Consider the following 22,752-nt stretch of genomic DNA (forward strand, 5'->3'; position numbering starts at 1 on the left):
GGAAGCATCCTGGTATAATGTACCGGGTAGATTCTAAATTGTTCAAATAATGACACCAGGGGGAAGGGCGGGGCCACAATGGGGAATCAAAGTTTTATATAGAAATATATAGGAAAAATCTTTGAAAATCTTCTTCTCAAGAACCACTGGGCCAGAAAAGCTGAAACTTATGTGGAAGCATTCTTGGGTAGTGTAAATTCTAAATTGTAGGAATCATGACCCCCGGGGGAAGGGCTGGGCCATTATAGGGAATCAAAGTTTTATATAGAAATATATAGGAAAAATCTTTGAAAATCTTCTTCTCAAGAACCACTGGGCCAGAAAAGCTGAAACTTATGTGGAAGCATCCTGGTATAATGTAGATTCTAAATTATTCAAATAATGACCCCCGGGGGAAGGGCGGGGCCACAAAGGGGAATCAAAGTTTTATATAGAAATATATAGGAAAAATCTTTGAAAATCTTCTTCTCAAGAACCACTCGGCCAAAAAAAGTGAAGCTTATGTGGAAGCATTCTGGGGTAGTGTAAATTCTAAATTGTAGGAATCATGACCCCCAGGGGAAGGGCGGGACAATTATAGGGAATCAAAGTTTTACATAGAAATATATAGGAAAAATCTTTGAAAATCTTCTTCTCAGGAACCACTGGGCCAAAAAAGCTGAAACATATGTGCCCATGGAAGGATCATGGGGTAGTGTAGATTTCAAAATGTCTAAATTATGATCAGTGGGGTAGGGTAGGGATGCATTATGTATAACAAGGGTGAAATCTGGTAAAGAACAGAATGGTCAACATTTCTCAGGTGAGCGATGTGGCCCATGGGCCTCTTGTTTTCACAAGAACAACAGGAATATAAAATGTCAAATGAATTTAAACTGTATGCACTATCATTTCTCTGATTTATGTCACAGAGATGAGACCACATTCTATAGAGGTGGTTTTCTTTTGGTATATATAAATTGCTGACCATTATGGCTGTTGAACCTCTTGTTTCTATCTGACAATCTGACAAAAAATTTGTCTTCCAATGTATGTTGAATAAGAAAGGCTTCATGTATGTGATTTTTACTCCCTAGCTTCAACATCCAGAACCTAGTTATGGAGAGAAAATACCTTCTGAACATGAATCTTAGTGTCTGTTTGGAGTCATCTGATCCCACAAACTGTGTATACTCTGTGGTTATATTCAACAATACTTTGTTACCAAAGAGACCCTGCACCTATGATTTGCCATTTTTAAATCCAGGTAAGTATCTTAGAAATTATAATTTCTTCAGTCAAAGTTAAACAGCAAATAGCTTAAGATAAAATATTTCTTGTAAGAAGTAAAATTAAGATTAACATTTTTAGGTCACCTGAGTAAACTCAGGTGACCTATTGCTATCCGTTTTCGTCTGTCGTCGTACGTCGTACGTCGTACGTCGTTCGTAAACTTTTGAACATTTTTAGCTTCTTCTCTGGAACCACTGAACCAATTACAACCAAATTTAGTGTACAGCATCTATGGGTGAAGGGGAACAAAAATTCTGAATTTCATGGTCCCTGCCCCCCAGGGGCCTGAGGGGTGGGGCCAAAACTACTAAAATGAATGCAATCTTTAAAAATCTTCTTCTTCACTCCTGGACATCAAGCAGTCAAATTGTTTGCATGATTGTAATTAGCTTTGAGTCCTTTACCAAAATTGTGAAATTCATGGCCCCAGGGTCAGGGGTTATGGTGCTAGGGTGGGGCTATATAGATCATATGGTAAAAGTCCATTAATTCTTTGAAAGTCTTCTCATCTGCTCCTGGGTGTAAAACAAACAAACCAAGTTCATAGTTATAATGACTAAGAGTGGCTCTTTCAAAATTGTGAATTTCACGGCTCCAGGGTCAGGGGTTGTGTTAGGGCGGGGCTATATATCATATAGTAAAAGTGCATTAATACTTTGAAAATCTACTCCTCTGCTCCTGGGTTATATACAAACGAACCAAGTACATAGTTATGATGATCAAGAGTGCCTCTTCAAAAATTGTAAATTTCACGGCCCCTGGGTCAGGGGTTCTGGTGTTAGGGTGGGGCTCCATTGATTATATATGTGTTGTTACATTATAAATTCTTTGAAAAAAAATCCTAAAAATTTCTGATTGGTATTTTCGAATTGTTTGTGTATTGATTTATATATGTATATATTTTGAATGTGTCCACGAGTCAAAAGTCCTTTTAAAAGTTGATTGAATTTTAAAACAATCCCGGAATGGTCATGTTTGTTTACACGCCTCCGTCATTTAGACAAATACGCATGCGCATTGTCGAGCGTCCATTTTGAAGGAAGACTTCACTGACTGAGCCTGAGGATATATTCGTCTTTCTAATAGTTACGCTTTCCCTGTGTTTATATTTTTGTTTCAGGAACGGTGGGTATGAGTTATAGCGTTTTATAAGATTGAAATTTATTTGTTTTCGCGAATGATATGATTCCATTCGTCACGAAGTTAAAGTGGCGACATCAAAGTGGAACTAGTCAAGTACGTTGCACATTTTCCGAATTTGTAGGCCTAATAAATTTATTTCTATTGTGTTATAATATGTCTTATTGTTTTTCCCTAACTATGTTGATATGGTTTTAAAAAGAAGTTGAATATATTTAGTTAGATTTATCCCGATACAAGTAGCATTTTATTTTTACATGATGGTTTATCAGGTTGGGCACAGTTCCTTTTTCGGGGAAGTATTAGCGGTCAGCGAGGTTTGTTTGATAAAGATTTAACACATCACATCGTATTTTTTATGCACTTTTTATTTATTAAATGGATTAGAGGCATTATTTTAAAAATGTGACAAAAATGCCCGAATTGAGTAATGTTTTTTTATTACTGCAAAGAGTAATAGTTCCCTTTTATAGTAATACTTACCCAAAAAAGGAACTGTGCCCAACCTGTTTATCCGTGTAACGAAGTATTGGGGTAGGTCCATAGAAACTTCCAATATCTAATTACCAGGTCCAGTACAATCAGTAGATTGTTGTAAGTAGAATATTATGTACCTTAGCTTTATTTACCTACCCCAGGTAGCTTACTATTATTTAAATCAAATTTGCACAATTTTGCTTTTCATTTTAATTATAATAAAAACAAAAAAATTACAAGTATATGACTATTATGTTTTACGATGTCACTGTTTGGGCGAGCACAGTTATTTACTCTCAAAAACCTATAGGCTATACACAGATTTTACTTGCACTGCCTATTCTCAGTTCATTTAAAAAAGAATTAAATGCATAACAAGAAAAAAAATCACAGACATCTGGATCAAGATTCCTATAACTTCTCAAATGTTTCTGACAAATTTGAAAATACCTGAGTGGTTTAAGTGGCAATAATTTTTGTGGCTGAAAATTGCATTAAAACATTTATTTTTTTTTTCAAGTGGACAAGTCATTGCTATGTATAATGTTTAAACCACCATGTTGCTATGCACTGGGAGTTTGTATTTTTTTCACATGGACTCGTAAATTTCTCTTGGAACAAATGCATCGATATACGTTTCCCACATTTTCTACGATTCGTATCAATGTATTCAATTCATATGCGATTGGCACTTTGCACCACATTCGCTGCACTTGAATATTAATATACTAAAGGATGTTTAAAAAAGCAATCACTGTACAAATGCATCAATAGTTTAACCTTGCTGCAAATTTAGAATTTCTATTTTTTGAGTAAATGTCCACCTTGTGTGAAAAAGAGCCACATTTTTAAGTTATAATATTTTCCATGTATTGTTTTCAAATTAGTTTAAAGCTAAATTATCACTGCATCAAAAGTGTGATTTTCTGCATATCATGAGAAAAATTACAATTCAAGAAAGTTTTGGTATAAATAAAGGTATGTAGGTAATTTAAAATAGCTCAAAAGTGATTGTACCAGACCTGTTTACAAATCATTTTGTATGTTTGCTTCGATTATGTTCCCACAATACGATTTGTAACACTATTGAATTCTTTATACGATTTACATATGTTCCCAACCTGATAAATACACACATGAAATATTGTGAATAACTGTTTAATGCTATTGGTTTTAAAGGCTTTATCACTTGCCTTTTTAATTTCAATAATTTTTATAAAACTAGGAAAGTGATTCTTTCGACAGTTAAGTATTTGTTTAAAATATGCTGAAAACAAGTTTAATGCGGTGTCTGCAATTTGTTGACAAAACAATGAGTTTTGGATGATTATATGAATACTGACCGATTGAACCAAGCTGTGATATCAGTTTGATGTATTGTGAATTTAACCGTGGAAAAATAAACATATACCTTCTAGTATTGTTGCACTCTCAGTTTCAAATTTAATTCAACTGTACAATTGTATGTCAAGGGAATTATGTTGCAATAAATTTAATGCATGGTTAAAGGTAAGAATCATGATAATTTCTTCGATAGATCGGGCGTAATTGTTTTTGTCCTGTCTGTTTATCTGTTTGACCATGACAAAAAAAACTTTAACCTTTGCCATAACTTTTGAACCATGATAAAGAGACATGACTTATATTTGAATATGTATATCCACTATTAAGTTTTCAAAGGACTTTAGGTCATGACCTTGTGACCTTGACTGTGCTATATTTAAAAAAGCTTTTTCCACTGTTTGTCATAACTTTTGAACCATAGGAGATAGGGTTTCATATGCTGAAAACAAGTTTAACTGCAGTACTGCAATAATAAAGTCACAAACAATGACAAGGTCAATGATCAGTGACCTTTACTGTGAACCTATATGCTAAAAATAGCTTTTTACACTTTCATGCCATAACTTTTAACCATAGGAGAGAGATGGACTTCAAATTTGGTTGCATACTCCAACGAATGAGTTCTTTCAAATGACAAACTGACCTTGTACCTTTTGTGACCATTTATGCTAAAAATATATTTTTGAACTTTGTTCTGGAGCATAGTGTTAAACAAACACATCTTAAATTTTTTGAATGTTTTTTTTTCATGTTTAATATTTTTTTATGGCATTTAATAAATATTAAGTATTCTAACTAATTGTTTTTTAGGAATAACTTATTGAATGTTGACGGCATTATATTTACATCATGATGCACTGTTAAGTAGATTATATCAGAGTTTGAAATAACAGTTGATGACTTGCAATTTTCCAGTAATGTTTCACGGCCAACTTAGAACTATGTTCAACTTGCACACATGGCAGTTCAAATTGTATGATTGTAAACATTTGTTTTTCAATTTTGTCTGAATGTATTTTTTTCTCTCAATAATTTCGTAATGAAGTGCTTTTAAATTAGCAGTAAGAAGTACTTGTACATAAAGCATCTGAGTAATTGTGTTGGGCACAATGAGGCATCGACTGGTCAATGAGCCCAAATAACCAAAAAATACTGTTCTTATTTTGTGAATGAAAATGTACATGCTCTATATATGAACATTGAATAACCATATCAATCTTCATTAACAGAACAGAAGAGTTCTACTTCAAATTTATATAAGTTCTGTTGTGCATAATATTAAAATGGAAAAGAAACACATGGCATTTCTAAAAAAAAATGATCAAAATGCGTATTTTTTTTCGTGAATCTGAAGGTGTGATAAAAACACAGGAAAAATATAGGGTAGGTAGGTCCTTCTGAATTTTTTTTCAGATTTTTTTTTTTCTTTCACAAAACCCATGAAAAAAAAACAAAACACGTGTTTTAAAGTTTTTGTGACTTAAAAGATTTTAGAAAGGTGAAACAAACTTCTTTGTCTTGGAAATTTTTTTAAATTTAAGAATATACATTGATATTTATGCAATTCTATCCGTGAAAAAAATTTTTAGGGCTTACTATAAATTAGGGTCAGCTGGGAAAGTGGAATTAAAAATTTTTTTCACTAATTAGTGGGCAAACAAATTTTGATGTGGGCCCAAATTTGCAATTAGATTTTTAAAAAGTTTAAAAGTCTATATATACATGTGTATGTGTGCACATGAAAAATATAGTGAAAAATTTGTTTTCCCTGAAGAAACAGAATATTTAGTGTTTACTGTTTAGTATGATAGAGACTATTGGTGTTAGGGATTAGAAAAAAGTTTTTTCCCATGAAATGAAGAAAAATCAAATCTTATCAACAATTGTTGTTAATTCCAGCCTTATCATTTATGCCATGAAATAAGGATCTGCAAGAGTTGTATTGGAAAGTTAGTTTACATGAGTTATTCCTAATGACTTAGAAAAAAACCCTATTTACTTTAGGTAAAGTTCAAGTCAGAAATTCATACAATGCTAAAAAAAAAATCCATGTATGAAATCTTGGTTTTCTTTGAGAATTTTCTCTGAAATTTTTTATGCTCCAATTAATTAAAGGATACCCTTTTGGAGTTTTGTTTTTTTTAAGTCAAAAGGTCAGGTGAAAATTTCATATCATTTCATAAAATGATTTCTTGATGATAACTCATGTCATCTTTGAGATTTTGTAATGAATTTTTATGCCTGCCTTCGAAGAAGGGATGAAAATTGCTTTGCTGCTGTGTGTCGGTCCGCTTATTTGTTAATTTTCTTCACAACTGTTGCACATAGTGAAATGAAATTTGGTATACAATATATAAGATGAATATCTAGGTCAAGTTCTGTTTTGGAATGATTCGACCTTTTTTTTTTTAACAGAGTTATGCCCCTTGGACTTGGAAAATGTTCAATTATTTGCAGTTTTCATATGTTTTCTTTGTAGAGGTTGCACATATTGATATGATTAATACTTTTAACAGATCTCTCTCAGATGTACTGATATAAGTTATATTCTGGTTTAGGTAAATTTGGGCCATTTTTAACGGCCTTTGAGCATTTGGACTTTTTGCCAAAAATTAACCAAGGGATGATAAGTGTTTTACAAAGCGCTTGTTACGCCTTATTAAATATGCATTAGAAGACTTACGTCAAACAGGATTTGCAGGTGAAAAGGTCAAAGATTAAATTAAGAAAAGATTGATCAGCATGTTATCTAGGAAATTTTTTCATTTACAATTTTTTAAAGAGGACCCATTTGCACTTTTTGACTGAAAGGTCAAGGTTGACCATCTCTTGAATGTTTTAAATATATCATTAGATGCCCTCTTTTTCTTTTGATTTTAGCCAAAATTCAAATTCTCTTAAGAACATTTTTTAGTTCACAAAGTTTTTGGGGTATATATAGGACAGCTTGTGGTTATCTATGCAAACATGTCCGGTCCATATCTTTTTTACGAATGTTTTTTTTATCAGTTCCCCTGCCCTCTTTTTCTTTTCCACACGGGGAATTCAAATTCTCTGGATGTGTTATACCCCCGCAAACAAAGTCATTTGGGGGGTATATAGGTCAGCTTGTCCGTCTATCTGTGCAAATATGTCTGGTCCATATCTTTCTTATGGAGGAACATTAATATTTACTAGTCCAAATAAAGATTGTCCTTGACTTAAGGGTGTGTCATGACCTTGACCCAAGGTCATTTGAAGAAGTTCAATGTCACTGGAAGAAAAAATTCATTATTTATGTCCAGTTCATATCTTTCTTATGAATAAACTTTGTAGGTTCTAATTTCACACAAAGATTGCTCCTGAACTAAGGGTGTGTCGTGACCTTGACCCAAGGTCATTTGGGGAAGTTCAAGGTCACTGGAAGAAAAATTTCATAATTCGTGTCAGGTCCATATCTTTCTTATGGATAAACTTGGTAGGTTCTCATTTCACACAAAGATGGATGTGTCAAGAGCTTGGGTCAAGGTAATTTTGGGAAGTTCAAGGTCACTGGAAGAAAAATTTCATAATTTGTATCTGCGTCCATATCTTTTTCATGGATAAACTTAGTAAGTTTTAATTTTACACAAAGATTGCTCATGACCTAAGGATGTGTCATGACCTTGAATCAGATTATTTGAAAAAGTTCAAGGTCACTGGAAGAAAAATTTTATAATTCTGTCAGTCCATATCTTTCTAATGGAAAACTTGGTAAGATCCTATTTCACAGAAAGATTCCTCATGACCTAAGGGTGTGTCATGACCTTGACCCAAGGTCATCTGTGCATGTTCAAGGTCACTGAAAGAAAAATTTCATAATTCGTGTCCGGTTCATATCTCTTTAATGGAAAAACTTGAATCTACTACTTCACATAAACATTGCTTATGACCTGAGTCATGACTTTGAACCAAGGTCATTTATGCCTGACAGAAAAAAACTGAACTGTATATTTAGCCGATTTTTTCATTAGGCTGCGCCTTCATTTCACTTATAAAGAGTATAATTAGCAATTACATTTGCACTAAAAATGTTTTAGCATTTCTCTCTTCTCTTAGATGCATAAAATATTCCTGATTTAGCACGTCTGAAAAACCCAGCAGGGGGTATTTTGTCCCAGTTGAACAGTTCTAATTAAAAATGATCATTATTGGTAATGTACTCTTTTTTAAAAAAAAAAAAATCAGAAATTGGTATTTTTTCCCCATTATTTGCATTATTTTATATAATTCAAAATTTTCACAAATAGTTTCTTTTAATTGATTTTAATTGCAGAATCTTTGTCATGCCTCGTAAGAAGAACTGGCGGGTAGCTTTGGCGAAGATGGGAAACCAGAGTCGAGCCAACAATGACAGTAGACTTGTGGATACTGGCCACATAAAAAACAGTGCAAAGGACCCAACAAGTGACGCAACAGTTGACGGACCTTTGAGACTCGTGGACACTAGCCACGTAAAAAATAGTACAAAAGACCGGGGGGATACTGCCTCCTTAAAAAGAGTACTTGATTTGCCTTTGGGCGCTAGAAACATTGCTGATCTGCCTTCGGGCGCTAGAAACATTGCTGATCTGCCTTCGGGTTCTAGAAACATTGCTAAAAACACTGATATAAATTCTGTCAATTTGCCTTTGGGCGCTATGAACTCTGCAAATATGCCTTCGGGCACCATGAACTCTGCCAATTCGCCTTCAATCACTATAAATTCAAACAAATCGTCATCAAATTCTATGAAATCAGACAATATGTCTTTTTATGCCAAGAACACTGATAATTTTTCTTTCGGTAAAAAAAACAAAGATCATTCTCTCCCATCAAACAGTTTCGAACAGTCTACAACATCCATGCCTTCCATTGAGAAAACTTTGCCCATAACAAAGTTATTTGGAACAATTAATCAATCTAGTAATTTGTTTCCAGTTTTTTCAAGAGGAGTTCAGTGCACATGCAATGCTTTGATGTCTATCATTCTGCAAAATACATCTACGTCTGCACAACTTGATAGTGTACTTTTTGCTGGAGATGATTTATTTAGAGTCAGAATTGAAGAATTACAATCATCTGTTCAATTTGTTTCAAAAATGCTACAATTTCAAGAACTTCCCAGGTCTGTGTATGTCAATGACAGCCAATATGATGTATCCTATTTTGAACAGATTTATGGAACACTGACTCATATCAATTGGGATCAATCATGTCAAAGTAAAAAATTTGAAGGAAGGCATTGAGCTGCTCTTTATGAGTTACAAGCAGGGATTAATTATTGTTGGAGGAATTTGCTCTGCAATATATCTGAATGAAGAGAACTCTCCTGTATTTTTTGATTCACATTCACATGGAGAGGATGGTCTCTCATCTGCAGATGGTAGAGCTGTCAAAATTACTTTCAGTGATATTAATCAGCTTGTGGATTACATGTTTGCATTTTATCAAAGTTGTAATATTTCAATGATAAGTCAATTTGAAATTCAACCATTGTCTGCAACACAGAAGTCAAGGGCGTCCATTTCAGGTAGTGAAAGACAATCTTTAATTGACAAGTATTTTGAGTTCCAAGAGAACATGTCAAGAAAAATTGTACCTTGTCAATCATCACAAGCAAACAGAAAAGAATATATGAAAAATTATATGCGGAAAAGGAGGGAAAACTCGGAGAAAAGAAAAAGTGATAATGCACTGTCTAGTAGAAGTAGAACTAAAGCAAGACTTAGTAAAGAATATAAAGATAAAGAACTTGCTGCCAAAAAAATTGCTAGAGAAAATCCAGAGACAAAGCAGAAAGACAGAGAAAGCAATTTGAAGTGTAGAACTAAAGCAAGACTCAGTAAAGAATATAAAGATAAAGAACTTGCTGCCAAAAAAATTGCTAGAGAAAATCCAGAGACAAAGCAGAAAGACAGAGAAAGCAATTTGAAGTGTAGAACTAAAGCAAGACTTAGTAAAGAATATAAAGATAAAGAACTTGCTGCCAAAAAAATTGCTAGAGAAGATCCAGAGACAAAGCAGAAAGACAGAGAAAGCAATTTGAAGTGTAGAACTAAAGCAAGACTTAGTAAAGAATATAAAGATAAAGAACTTGCTGCCAAAAAAATTGCTAGAGAAAATCCAGAGACAAAGCAGAAAGACAGAGAAAGCAATTTGAAGAGTAGAACTAAAGCAAGACTTAGTAAAGAATATAAAGATAAAGAACTTGCTGCCAAAAAAATTGCTAGAGAAGATCTAGAGACAAAGCAGAAACACAGAGAAAGTGCTTTGAAAAGTAGAACTAAAGCAAGACTAAATCCAGAGTTTAGATCAGTAGAAAGAGAAGCAAAAAGGATGAAAAGAAATGATGTGGAACAACAGGAGAAGGAACGTTTATATAAACAGCAAAGTAGAAGAAATAACAGAGAAAAAGAAAGGGAGATTGAAAAAGTTTCTAAGGCTAAAAGAAGACTTGATTCAGAATTCAAAGACCGTGAAAACCAATTATTGAAGAAAAGATGTTATGGTAATAGTTTAGATGAGTGCATCAAGAAATTCCATGATCAAGTAAAAATTGGCCCAATTTATGCGTGCACATGCTGTCATCAGACTTGGTTTTTCAAAAGCGTTGTGAAGCTAGATACAATTAATCTTAGTGCTAGTAGTAGAAGTATTTGTACTGGCTTAAGATCTGTGGATGGTATAGAATGGCTTTGCTTAACTTGCTGCTCGGCTCTGAAGGATGAAAAAATTCCAAGACTTTCAGTTAAAAATGGAATGAAATGGCCTGACAAACCTGATGCTTTAAATTTACATCCATTAGAAGAGAGGTTGATATCACAACGGATACCATTTATGCAAATAAGAGAATTACCAAGAGGAGGTCAGATGTCAGTCAAAGGAAATATTGTAAATGTTCCAGTTGATATTCAGCCAACTGTAAATGCCCTTCCACGACAAATAGATGAGCATGTGACTATAGCTGTGAAATTAAAGAAGAGATTATCTCACAAGTCGGCATGCTTCACAGAAAACGTTCGTCCAAATGTAGTAATGAATGCATTACAGTGGCTTATGAAAAACAGTGAATTGTATAAGAATTCAGGTATAACAATAGATCATTCTTGGAGAGATGAAATTGAACAAAGTAATGAGGAAACAGTACAAGAATTGATTGGTACTTCAAATGATAGAGATGATCGTGAACCTGAAGGGAATGAAGATGGTTTTTGTGAAATAAGTTCAGATGATTGCATTCAAGGCAATTCTGATACACTTGTTGATGAAGCAGACAGTGATACCAATAAACTTTATGTGTTTGCCCCAGGTGAAAACCAAAAACCAATAAGTTTATTTACAGATAAAGATGCAGAATATCTCTGTTTTCCTACAATATTTTGTGGTCGTAGGAGAACTGAAAATGAGGATAGAGAAATTCCAGTACACTACAGTGATATTGCAAAATGGGAGTTGCGCAGTATTGATAGGCGAGCAGCACAATCTGTACCTAACATATTTTTCAAATTGAAGAAAATTCAAATTAAGCAAGTTAGTGACAAAGTTAACTTGGCATTGAGAAGATGTAAATCAGAGGGTAAGAAAATTACTGCAGAACAAGTTTTAAATCCAGCCTCTGCAGAAAAAATTGTAAGATTAAATGAAGGATACTATATATTCAGAACACTAAGAAATTCTCCAGCATATCTTTCATCGAAAAAGAAAGATGTTTTTGCCATGATAAGGCAGTTGGGTCTTCCAACCTGGTTTATTTCTCTCTCATCAGCTGATACCAGGTGGCAAGATTTGCTCAAAAGTTTAGCAGCACTGGATGGAAAAACACTGTCGCAAGAAGAATTGGAGGATTTGACCTGGAATGAAAAATGTAAACTAGTAAAACAAGATCCAGTCACATGTGCAAGATTCTTTGACAACAGGGTTCAACTCTTCATCAATACTGTTCTTAAGAGTTCCCACAATCCACTTGGTGTTGTCACTGATGTGTTTCGAAGAGTAGAATTCCAAAACAGGGGTTCACCACATATTCATATGCTTGTATGGACAAGTGATGCTCCAAAGCATAATGAAAATAGCAATGAAGAAATTGAAGCTTATGTTGATAAGTATGTTACATGTGGGTTGCAAGAAAAAAATCCCCTCCTAAAGCAGCTTGTAGAGCTTCAAGTACATAAACACTCAAAGACTTGCAAAAAGGGCAATAAATCTGTATGCAGATTTGGATTTCCATTGCCACCTTTGCCCAAAACTATGCTTCTTGAACCCTTAGATGTTGATATTGAGCATTATAGAAAGATGTATTCTGATATTCAGAGGAAGATGAATGATTACAAAGATGGCTGCAGTTTAGACTATGAATCTTTCTTGGAAACTGTTGTGCAAATGTGTGAGGATGAGTATATCAAATGTATACGAGCATCCCTTAAAGGTCCAAAAATATTTCTCAAGAGAAGTCCATCTGAAATGAGAGTGAATTACTACAATCCATCAGTGTTGAAGGCTTGGAATGCTAATTTGGACATACAGTTTGTACTTGATCCATATGCCTGTGCCACATACATTGTTGCTTACATTAGCAAATCTCAAAGAGGAATAAGTGCTATGCTTGATAAGGCATCTCAAGAAGCAGCAGAGGGAAATATGGATCTTAAGCGACAAGTTAGACATATTGGGAAACAAGTTCTTGAACTTTGTTGAGGTCAGTGCACAAGAGGCAAGTTACTTAATCCTTCAGATGCCACTTACACAATCCAGCAGAGAAGTCGTTTTTATCAATACCTCACCACCTGAAGACAGAGTATTTTTACTGAAACATCAAGATGAATTGAATGAGTTACCCAAGGATTCAACTGATATTAAGGCAGATGGTATGATACAAAGATATGCAAGAAGACCAAAACAACTCGAAAATTGGTGCTTAGCTGATGTTGTTTCCGAGTTGGAAGTCACTTTCCCAAAAGAAATGAATTGAATGAGTTACCCAAGGATTCAACTGATATTAAGGCAGATGGTATGATACAAAGATATGCAAGAAGACCAAAACAACTCGAAAATTGGTGCTTAGCTGATGTTGTTTCCGAGTTGGAAGTCACTTTCCCAAAAGAAATGGAAAAAGAGCTGCCTGAGGAAATGAATGAGGATAACCCAGAAGAAAATTCTGAGGAAAATATTTTCACTGATCAGGATGTTTTAGTTCATTTAAAAAATGGAATTAAGATCAGAAGACGAAAAAACAAACGGGTTATTAGATATGTAGGATACAGCCAAAAAACAAATTCTGAACAGTATTATAGAGAAAGAATTCTCCTCTATCTGCCATGGAGAAATGAGAATGCTGACTTACTTGGTGGTTATCAAACTTATGAACAGCACTACAGGCAAAAATCAAGTATAATAAACATGAAACAAAAGCAGTATGAACATTTTGTTGAAGAATTGGAACAGGCTCGACTTCAAGCTGAAGACGATCTTGATAATTTAGAGACAGTAGCTCCAAATACAGAACATGATGAGGCAGAAGATGCAGAAATAGGTTCAGAACCATCTGAAGAATTGGTTCATTTTTATCCTGATACAGCTCAACACAGAGATTTTGATATTGGTCCAGAACTGGGCATGTCCTCAAAAGTATCTGAAACAGAAATGAGTGCTGTTCGTATTCCCGATGAGCAGTATTACAAACTTCTGCAATCCCTGAATACAAAACAAAGAGAATTTTACAATCATGTAACGAACTGGATTCAACATAAAGAAGAGCCATTATATGCTTTTCTTACTGGTGGAGCAGGTGCAGGAAAATCTGTGGTTATTGATGCCATTTTTCAAACATTACACAGATTCCTATATTCAAAAGAAGGTGAAAATCCAGATGATATAAGAATATTACTCTGTGCTCACACCGGTAAAGCCGCATACAATATCAAGGGAACTACCATTGCATCAGCATTTCACAGAAAAATGTATCAAAAACAGCAGCACATGAGTGCAGATGAATTGAATACATTTAGGACAAAGTATAGAAATTTGTCAGTTGTGATAATAGATGAAATTTCAATGGTTGGAAATAATATGCTTACATTTATAAATGATAGACTTCAGCAACTTACTGGTAGAAAACAAGATTTTGGTGGTATTAGCATCATAGCTGTTGGTGATTTGTATCAGTTACCACCTGTTGGAGACAAGTGGATTTTCAAAGACCTTACCAACCCTGGTCAGAGTTTAGCCAAAAATTTGTGGCATGAACATTTTAACATGCATGAATTAACTGAAATCATGAGACAAAAGGATGATCTCAGATTTGCTGAATTGTTGAATAGACTCCGTGAAAACAAGATGACAGATGAAGACAAAGAACTCATTTCTCAACGTATCATCAAGCAAGACTCCTCAGCCTATCCTAAAGATGCCCCTCATCTGTTTATTGAGAACAAGTTTGTTGACAGCTTTAATAACAATCTAATAGAAAACCTTTCAACAAGTAAAGTAAATGTAAGAGCAGACACAGATGTGATATCACAAACAAAACTCCCTGAATCGGTGAAATTAAAACTTCTTCAAAACTTACCTGAAAACTCAACATCTACTGGACAATTAAGAACCAATCTAGTTATTGCTGTAGATATGCTCTATGACATATCAGTGAATCTTGATGTAACAGATGGAATGACAAATGGTGCTTCATGTGTTGTGAAATACATTGAATATAAACACTCAAAATTAAGACCTGCCATAGTATGGGTTCTGTTTCCAGATTCAAAAATAGGTATTTCAAGAAGACACCAGTACAGCCATTTGTTCAGTACAAATATTAACACTGCATGGACTCCCGTATTTGAAGCCAAAAGAACATTTGTGTATAACAGGAAGACCTATGAGAGAGTTCAATTTCCACTCCAACCATCTGCTGGAAAAACAATTCACAAAGCGCAAGGAGCAACTCTTTCAAAGGGAGTAATCAGCTTAGCACAGACAAAGCAGCGCAAAATTCCTCATATACATTATGTTGCACTCTCAAGAGTAAGGTCACTTGATGGTCTATTCATACTAGACTTTAATGAAAAGAGCCTTTCTAAAGATGAAAATGTTGATAAAGAGATGGAAAGATTGAGAGAAAACAAATTGCAGCTCTCATACACACCACTTTACTCAGTATGTAAGGATATCAAATTTTTGTTCAACAATGCCAGATCTCTACACAAACACTTCCTTGACATAAAATCAGACCCAAGTGTTTTACTTGCAGATGTTATTGGTATAGCTGAATCATGGCTTTGTGAATTAGACTCTGAGAAAGACTTTACTTTAGAAGGTTTCAGAATGTTCAGAAATGATGCTGGTTCATCCAATGTTAGATCACATCATGGCATTGTCATATATCTGAGGATTGAATTGCAGTGTCTGTCATACAACATTTTCACTTCCAAATCTGTAGAATTTTCTATAATTTCCTTTATGTCAATGAATTCTCTAATTCAGTGTGTAGTTTTATACAAACAACCTTCTTGTACTCTTCAGTACTTAAAAGAAACCATGAAAAACCATTTGCTTCCATTTGTTATCCAAAATGAAAGAACAGTGATAATGGGAGATTTTAATTTGGATTTAAATACAGGCCAAAATTCAGATTTTCTAAGTTTTATGAAAGAAAAGTTTGGTTGCAACCAAGTTATAAACAAGGTAACCACAAAAAGCAACACACAGTTAGACCTAATCTTTACCAACTTTAAAAATATACAAACAGATGTTCTGCAGACTTATTGGTCTGATCACAATATGGTTTATTGTGCAGCAGATATGACTTAGGCAAGGCTATTCTAATATTAGAGATACAAGTTAAGTACATATTGTAATCATAAAACCCTCTAGAGCACAACAAGGCAGTATGTAAATATTTAGTTTCCAATGGAAACTAAATATTTACAAACTGCCTAGAGTGGTTAAGCAAAAGCAAGGGTTGCCACTCATCAACTACTTTGTTTGTCCCAATAATAATCCATGTAATCCATGTTAAATCTAAAATTTATAATATTGATATACATGTAATTCAAATTTCATCACTCTAGCTTTATGGACAGTTATTGGGGCAAAAAGGTGATTATAAATTATAATTCCCATGAGATGAAATTACTTTGTTTATTATGTATGGAACTTTGCAGCCCTTTTTAATTCAACAAACTAGTATATAAAAACAATGTACATGTATAACTTTTAAATATATTTATTGTATAACAAACTTCATGTCAACATTTTTGGTGCCACTAGTGACTTGCAATTAATATCTAAAAGAGAACTTCAATATGTACAGAATAACATGTAATTTTGCATATACATTGATAACTTCTATAATAAAGAAATATCTGTATTGTTTATAGAATGGACTGTTGAAATAGTAATATCTGCTTTAAATAAATGTATTATTTTAAAAGCTTCATCTGCAAATTTATTGATTGATTGAAAAACTCCAATTATTTAAAACTGGTTCCTAATTTGTGACATCATAATCTGTTTATCATATGTTTATAATATGTCAGGAAATGTAATATGAAGTTGCAGAAAGCTTCACTTCTCAATAAATGATTTTTTTTTTTTACAATTGATGTTTTTGTGTGTTATTTGTATTGTGTATGTTTGGTAAAATGTGTATATGGATAACAAATTCATACGATTTCATCTCATGGGCATTTAAATCAATGTTATGTTAATTCCTTTTTATGTATTAAAACTAATGGATACATATAATTTAAGAACAAGAAAACATTTGTGTGCTTTGCATATGCAGTTATACATGCTGTGTATACATTATACATTCTTTCATTGTGCACTTAACACATTAGTGTATATCTGAAATACATTGTGCTAAATGAACTGTGAAATGTACCCTTGGAGAAAAAGAGTAACTCATTATATGTTAGATGTTAAACTGTTAAATGAACTTTCTGTGTCTGTTGAAATGATTAAATCAACATTCTGTGCTTGAAAAGACTGGCTCATTATCTCTTCCATGAAAAACTGTAAAATCAACATTCTGCATTTCAAAAGACTAGTTTCATGTTACATGTAAAGCTTAATTGAATCAACTTTGTGTGTTTGAAGAGACTGGCTGCAATTCTTACATGTAAAACTATTGAATCAACTTTATGCGTCTGAAAGATAACTCTATTTAAAAAAAATCCATATATGTTACATGTTAAAAACATTTTGTATCTTTATTCTGTTGTGAATAGTCATATACAGTGTATTAACAATTCATTTGTCATTTTAGTTTCTGAATTTTTGTAAATGAATTTTTTTAATGACATACAATTGTTGCTGAATTCCTTAAGGCAATTTTTGAATTTTATAACTTTGATTTATGTATATAACCACCACATTCACCCGGATCAAGCAACTCCATGCATGCTTCATTTCAATACTCAAATTCTGTTGATGAGAGCATTTACTTATATAAAAAAGAAAACTGTGTTTGAAGCTTACACTTTTTTATTTGAAATACTTAATTTTCACTAAATAACATGTAATAAGAAACTTTTATCACTAAAGTAAGATATTATCAATTTTGTTGAATACCTTAAATCAATTATGCATTTTGAAGCTTATTTAAGTTTCCTTCAATGTAATTTTAATCACCCCTTTTTCAATGTATATAAGATTGCACAAAGGCAAATGCTTAAAACTATATATCTATTATTGTTTTTTCTATAAATGTAAAATAAGTAGTGAGCATGCTTCAGATTTACTTCTCAAATTTGTTCCATGCACTCGTATATATACACAAAAGTCTGGATAAATATATCCAGGTGACTTTGAACTACTTTTAATCTTTCTTTTCGATTTCGGTATGTAAGATTAAAATAGTAGTTCAAATACATCTATTATGAAATAGCTAGCATATTAAAGTTATGTTTTTATGATATGAATATTTGATAAAAATTCTAAATGAAAATACTCTAGATTAATAAAGTGCTAAATGGATTCCGTAAATTTTTATGTATTTTTTTTTTATTTATTTATTTTTTTTTTTTTGAGGGGACATTTTTTTAAAAATGCTATTGGAACAGAATTTACTTTGTATGATTGAGTACTTTCCATGTAAAGCATTTGTTTGTTCATGAAATTTTTAACAATATTTTATAAAGAAAAGATTAACTTTATGGTTCATTTATTTCCTAGATGTATATAAATTATATATGTACACATATTGCTAAGTGGTCCAATTCAAGTATGTGCATGCACATGCACCAAAACATTCTATGAATATTATTAATGGGAATTGAAATTTGAATTGATAAAATGTTTTTCATAAAATCTATTTAATGTTTTAACTGTCTGAAATTACCTTTGAAATGAAGCATGCACTTTTTATAGGTAAGTAGAATGGAAAGAACAGGTCAATGGCCAGCCCGTAAAGGGAGGTAAACCTTGCTTCTTTCAGATGGTATAAAATGATAAAAGTGAAAATTGCTTTGTACAATTCATAACGGAATTTCAGACAGTTGTTTGAGCAATCATGTTGTTTCATATCATGAAATAATTGAAAAATATAATTAAAATCATACCAATAATTTATTTAGGATACTTAATTGGACACATCAAATGAATGCAATGGTAGTCAATATATTATTATGATTTAATATTTAACTGATTGTTTAAATCAGGAGTTATGATGAGCAATTGTGCCCCTTTCAAAATGTTAGTGCCATGGCATAAAGCACATTCAATGGTTAGAAAGTTGATGCATGATACTCAGGTGACCTATAAGGCCCGTGGGCCTCTTGTTAGTTTTTGGAGAGGGTAAATCAAAAGCATTTGAAACATTTCATGTAAAACTGTTTCATTATTAATTTCACTATATAAATCAATACTTGTAGGTTTTGATCTCACATCATGGAAATCGTTGCATAGTTTTGGAAATGTATTAACTCCAGAACAGACCAAAATGTTGTGGAGGGAGATTGGCATTGAAGAATATGTTGGTTTGAGATGTTCGAGAACTGCAACCCCATATTTCCCAGAAACACACAAAGGCTGGAATGTGTCAGGATGTGAGTCTTTAATGTAATTTATTGCTTATGACATGAGGAACTGTCAACTGGTATTTTTTATTGGGATTGTATTTCTTGTTTGTCCAAACATTAAATTTTTCATGTAAAGGTTATTTGAGGCTTATACAGGATCATCAAACCTGGGTATTTATACATAGATCATTTTAACATTCTCTCACTAAATTTTATCTGGGTGAAATCTTGCACATGTGAAACTTCCATCATCAGGTCATATCAATTCATACGTCATGAGGGCAAGTATGTTACTTTTGACTAGACAGTTGAGAGTACTATAATTTTTTACTTCATAACTTGCACCAGCTTCACTTTCAGGAACAAAATTTTTCACATTGGCCATACCTTTTCCACTGGAACATTGCAAAATACCATCAAACCTGGCATTTACAGGCCATATACTGATGCCTCTAACCAATAAACCACTAAAAATTTTTGGGGGACCACAATACTCATAAAATTTGCTTTTTTTAATTATAAAAAGCTTGTGGAGTTCCTCCAGTGCTGTCTAGTAATATCACCTGTCATATCAATGAATCCTGTACTGGTATCAGCTGTTGTTTTGATGATTCTATCACTGGGACGTCCTACAAGATCTCAATCACTGTAGACTCCTGTGAAGAAACCCTGGTCATCACACTGGAGAAAATGAAGTTTGTCATTTCTTTGTTTGATTATCCCATGGGAACCATGAGTACTGCACAACTATTTGGAATTTTGCAGCTGGAGTAAGTTCACTGATTTTTTTTTTCAATCTGAATTTCTTTAGAAAACATAAATGTTAAAAAAAATTTGAAAGGAAATGCATTAAATTCCTTTTAATTTTTCTTCAATTTAATGATTTTTATAGATACAAAATAGATGATATGCCAATGCAAGGCCAGATTGTAATTGATTTAAAGGGAAAGCTATGTTACACAAAGGACAAGCCCTGTGATAAAGATATAACAATTATGAAGGGATTCCAACTGCCAAAACCCCTTTGCAACTTTAGTCCAGGACACTTCGCAATTCCAGGTAAAGCATGTGATTATGCCTCTTATAAGTAGTTTGAATATATTTTGTAGTTGATAATGATGTGCTGATATATTCTATCAAATAAGTAAATTTTACTGTTACGTTGGCATGAAAATGAGTTGATAGTACTAAGATAAAAGAACAATTCTTGTTTGAAGAAAGTGTTAAAATGATTGCTATTTGCTCTAAAAGATTTTTCCCTGAGCACTTGGATGAAGGACAAGATGAGTGGAAACACCCTTGAACAATGGGCTATAGAGCTACTGAAGTCAGAATTGAAGTTATCCAATCATCTGTTGAATCCCAAATGTGACAGAAGACAGTTCTCTACCGGCAATGGCAACTGGAATCTTAGTGGTAACTCCAAAATTAAATGATTTTGTCTTGGATCTGATTTTGTAAAATATTAATCATTTTATGTCAAATTTAAAAGATAAAAGTAACTTTACAGATTTCTGTACACACACACACACACACACACACACACATATATATATATATTTTAATTGCCGTAATGAGAAGAAACAGTGTTTGTGCATATATGTAGTTCTGATTATTTATAAATTCTTTTTTATATTGTCAACTTTTTCTCTAGTTTCAGCCATTTTTTGTTAAAGTCCTACACGCTGTATGAAACCCGAATTTTGTGTGAAACAAAATGATAAACATGAAGTGTAATGAAAAATAACATTTTCCACAAAATTTTACTATAGAAGTTATTGTAATAACAAAACAATTAATAAGCAATATCTGGCAGTTAAGAATTCGGTCTTTTCATGAATATTGGTGAAGGAAATGCGTTAATAGTAGGCTTAATATGGAAACGCATGTCCACGGGAAATAACAGACGAGGCATCTTGCATATTTTGACAACAATTATTAATAAAGCGTTAATATGCGTCATAACAGAGTAGATGGTTGATACTGATTACATTAAAATATACATATCATTAAGAGTAAGACGCTTGCCATCCACGTCAAAAGTGAGTAGTATCTCAAATGGCCTACCTTGCCAAGATTTCTTCACGCCCTGTTTGTTTATCAATCTAAAAGTAGCGACGGCGTCACGTGATGAATTTATTTAAAAATAGCTATATAGTATTGTATTTCTCTACTAGCAGGGATATAAATAATTATAATTTGATAACTTTATAACGCGTTTAATTATAATGTTGTAATTTACAGTACTTTCGTAACTTTTATTGATAAACAAAATATATAAATCTCCAATCTTGTTCAAACTGGCGCAAGTTATAGCATGTATACTTTTAAGCATCTAGGATAAAAGAATCAAAATTTTGAGTTTTGTTGTTCACACATCTCCTTTGGCAAAGGGATAGACCCCATTCCATCCAAATTCATGCAGTTGTCAAAAATAATCTATATGCTTGTGTACCAGCAAGCAAATTGTTCTGCAATTTAAAGCATGAATGTAATACAGTCATTTTTCTATGAAAATTTGAAATTTATGACTCCTGGATTTAGGGTTCCGCCTGAAAAGCCTGCTTGGTCATGTTTTGAAAATTCATTTCCTTTCTATTAAACTTTTTACTTTTCAGAATTTAGGAGGAAAATGATTTGGATGATTAAATTTATAGTGTACATTACAATGACATTTCTGTAGATGTAAGCCTGATAAAATATTTTCTGTTTACAGCATGCACAGAGCAAATATCTGTTCCACCCTTACCAAGCCACACATCTTGTGTTGTGTCTGAAACCTGCATGGGAGTGAAATGTTGCACAGATCTTCATTTGCTCAAGACCTCTATTCAAACAGAAATAAGTTTGGACAGATGCAGAGGAAAATTTTTTGTCACTTTGGAAAAGCTGAGGATCACTATTATGTTAAGGGACTTTGAATATTCAACATGGCAGAACTACACATTGCAAAATGTCTTTAGATTAGGGTGAGTTAAATTTAATTTCATCTTTAATTAAAGAATGAAACAATTTAATTGTGTTGACATCTATACAAATTGTATTTTTCTCTTAGGATTGAATTAAACTTTTTTTTAGATTCAAGATTGATTATCTGTCTGCAGAGTCTGTATTTCTGTTCAACATGAAATTTAGTGCTTGTTTTGAAACTAATGGAGACTGTATGTTGGACTTTTCCATTATGAAAGATATAAAAATACCAGTTGTGAGCTGTGAATTTGAACAGCAGCAATTTGCAGTTCCAGGTAAGTTCTAGCTGTTTAAATTTGAAACTGAAAGAAAAAATATACTGTAAACCAACTTTTATTCGCGTGCGAGAAATTTTCGCGAATTTCACGAGGGCCTTGTTATCGCGAATATTTCTCGCCGTGAACCAGTCCATTATGTCTATATGAACAGATCAAAAAAGGCTTCATCGCGAAAATTAATCGACGCGACCTAGTCTAATCCCGGTAAATCGCGAAATAAAGTTGTCGCGAATAAAAGTTGGTTTACAGTATTTTAA

At 33.0% G+C, this 22,752-nt stretch overlaps 1 protein-coding gene across 1 annotated transcript in view; it reads left to right on the forward strand.

The window, feature by feature from the left end:
- The window catches only part of LOC134270608 (uncharacterized), a 226,690-nt gene that overhangs the window by 88,283 nt on the left and 115,655 nt on the right, over positions 1-22,752 (forward strand). Inside the window, 7 exon segments of the mRNA XM_062752837.1 lie at positions 1,077-1,246; positions 19,101-19,274; positions 19,774-20,017; positions 20,140-20,306; positions 20,499-20,663; positions 21,964-22,216; positions 22,326-22,492. Of these exon segments, the coding sequence (XP_062608821.1) occupies positions 1,077-1,246; positions 19,101-19,274; positions 19,774-20,017; positions 20,140-20,306; positions 20,499-20,663; positions 21,964-22,216; positions 22,326-22,492 (1,340 nt within the window).

The sequence above is a fragment of the Saccostrea cucullata genome, unplaced genomic scaffold (genome assembly GCF_032062105.1).
Source record: "Saccostrea cucullata isolate Sc308-1 unplaced genomic scaffold, CSIRO_AGI_Scuc_v1 ctg171, whole genome shotgun sequence".
NCBI classification, from domain to species: domain Eukaryota; kingdom Metazoa; phylum Mollusca; class Bivalvia; order Ostreida; family Ostreidae; genus Saccostrea; species Saccostrea cuccullata.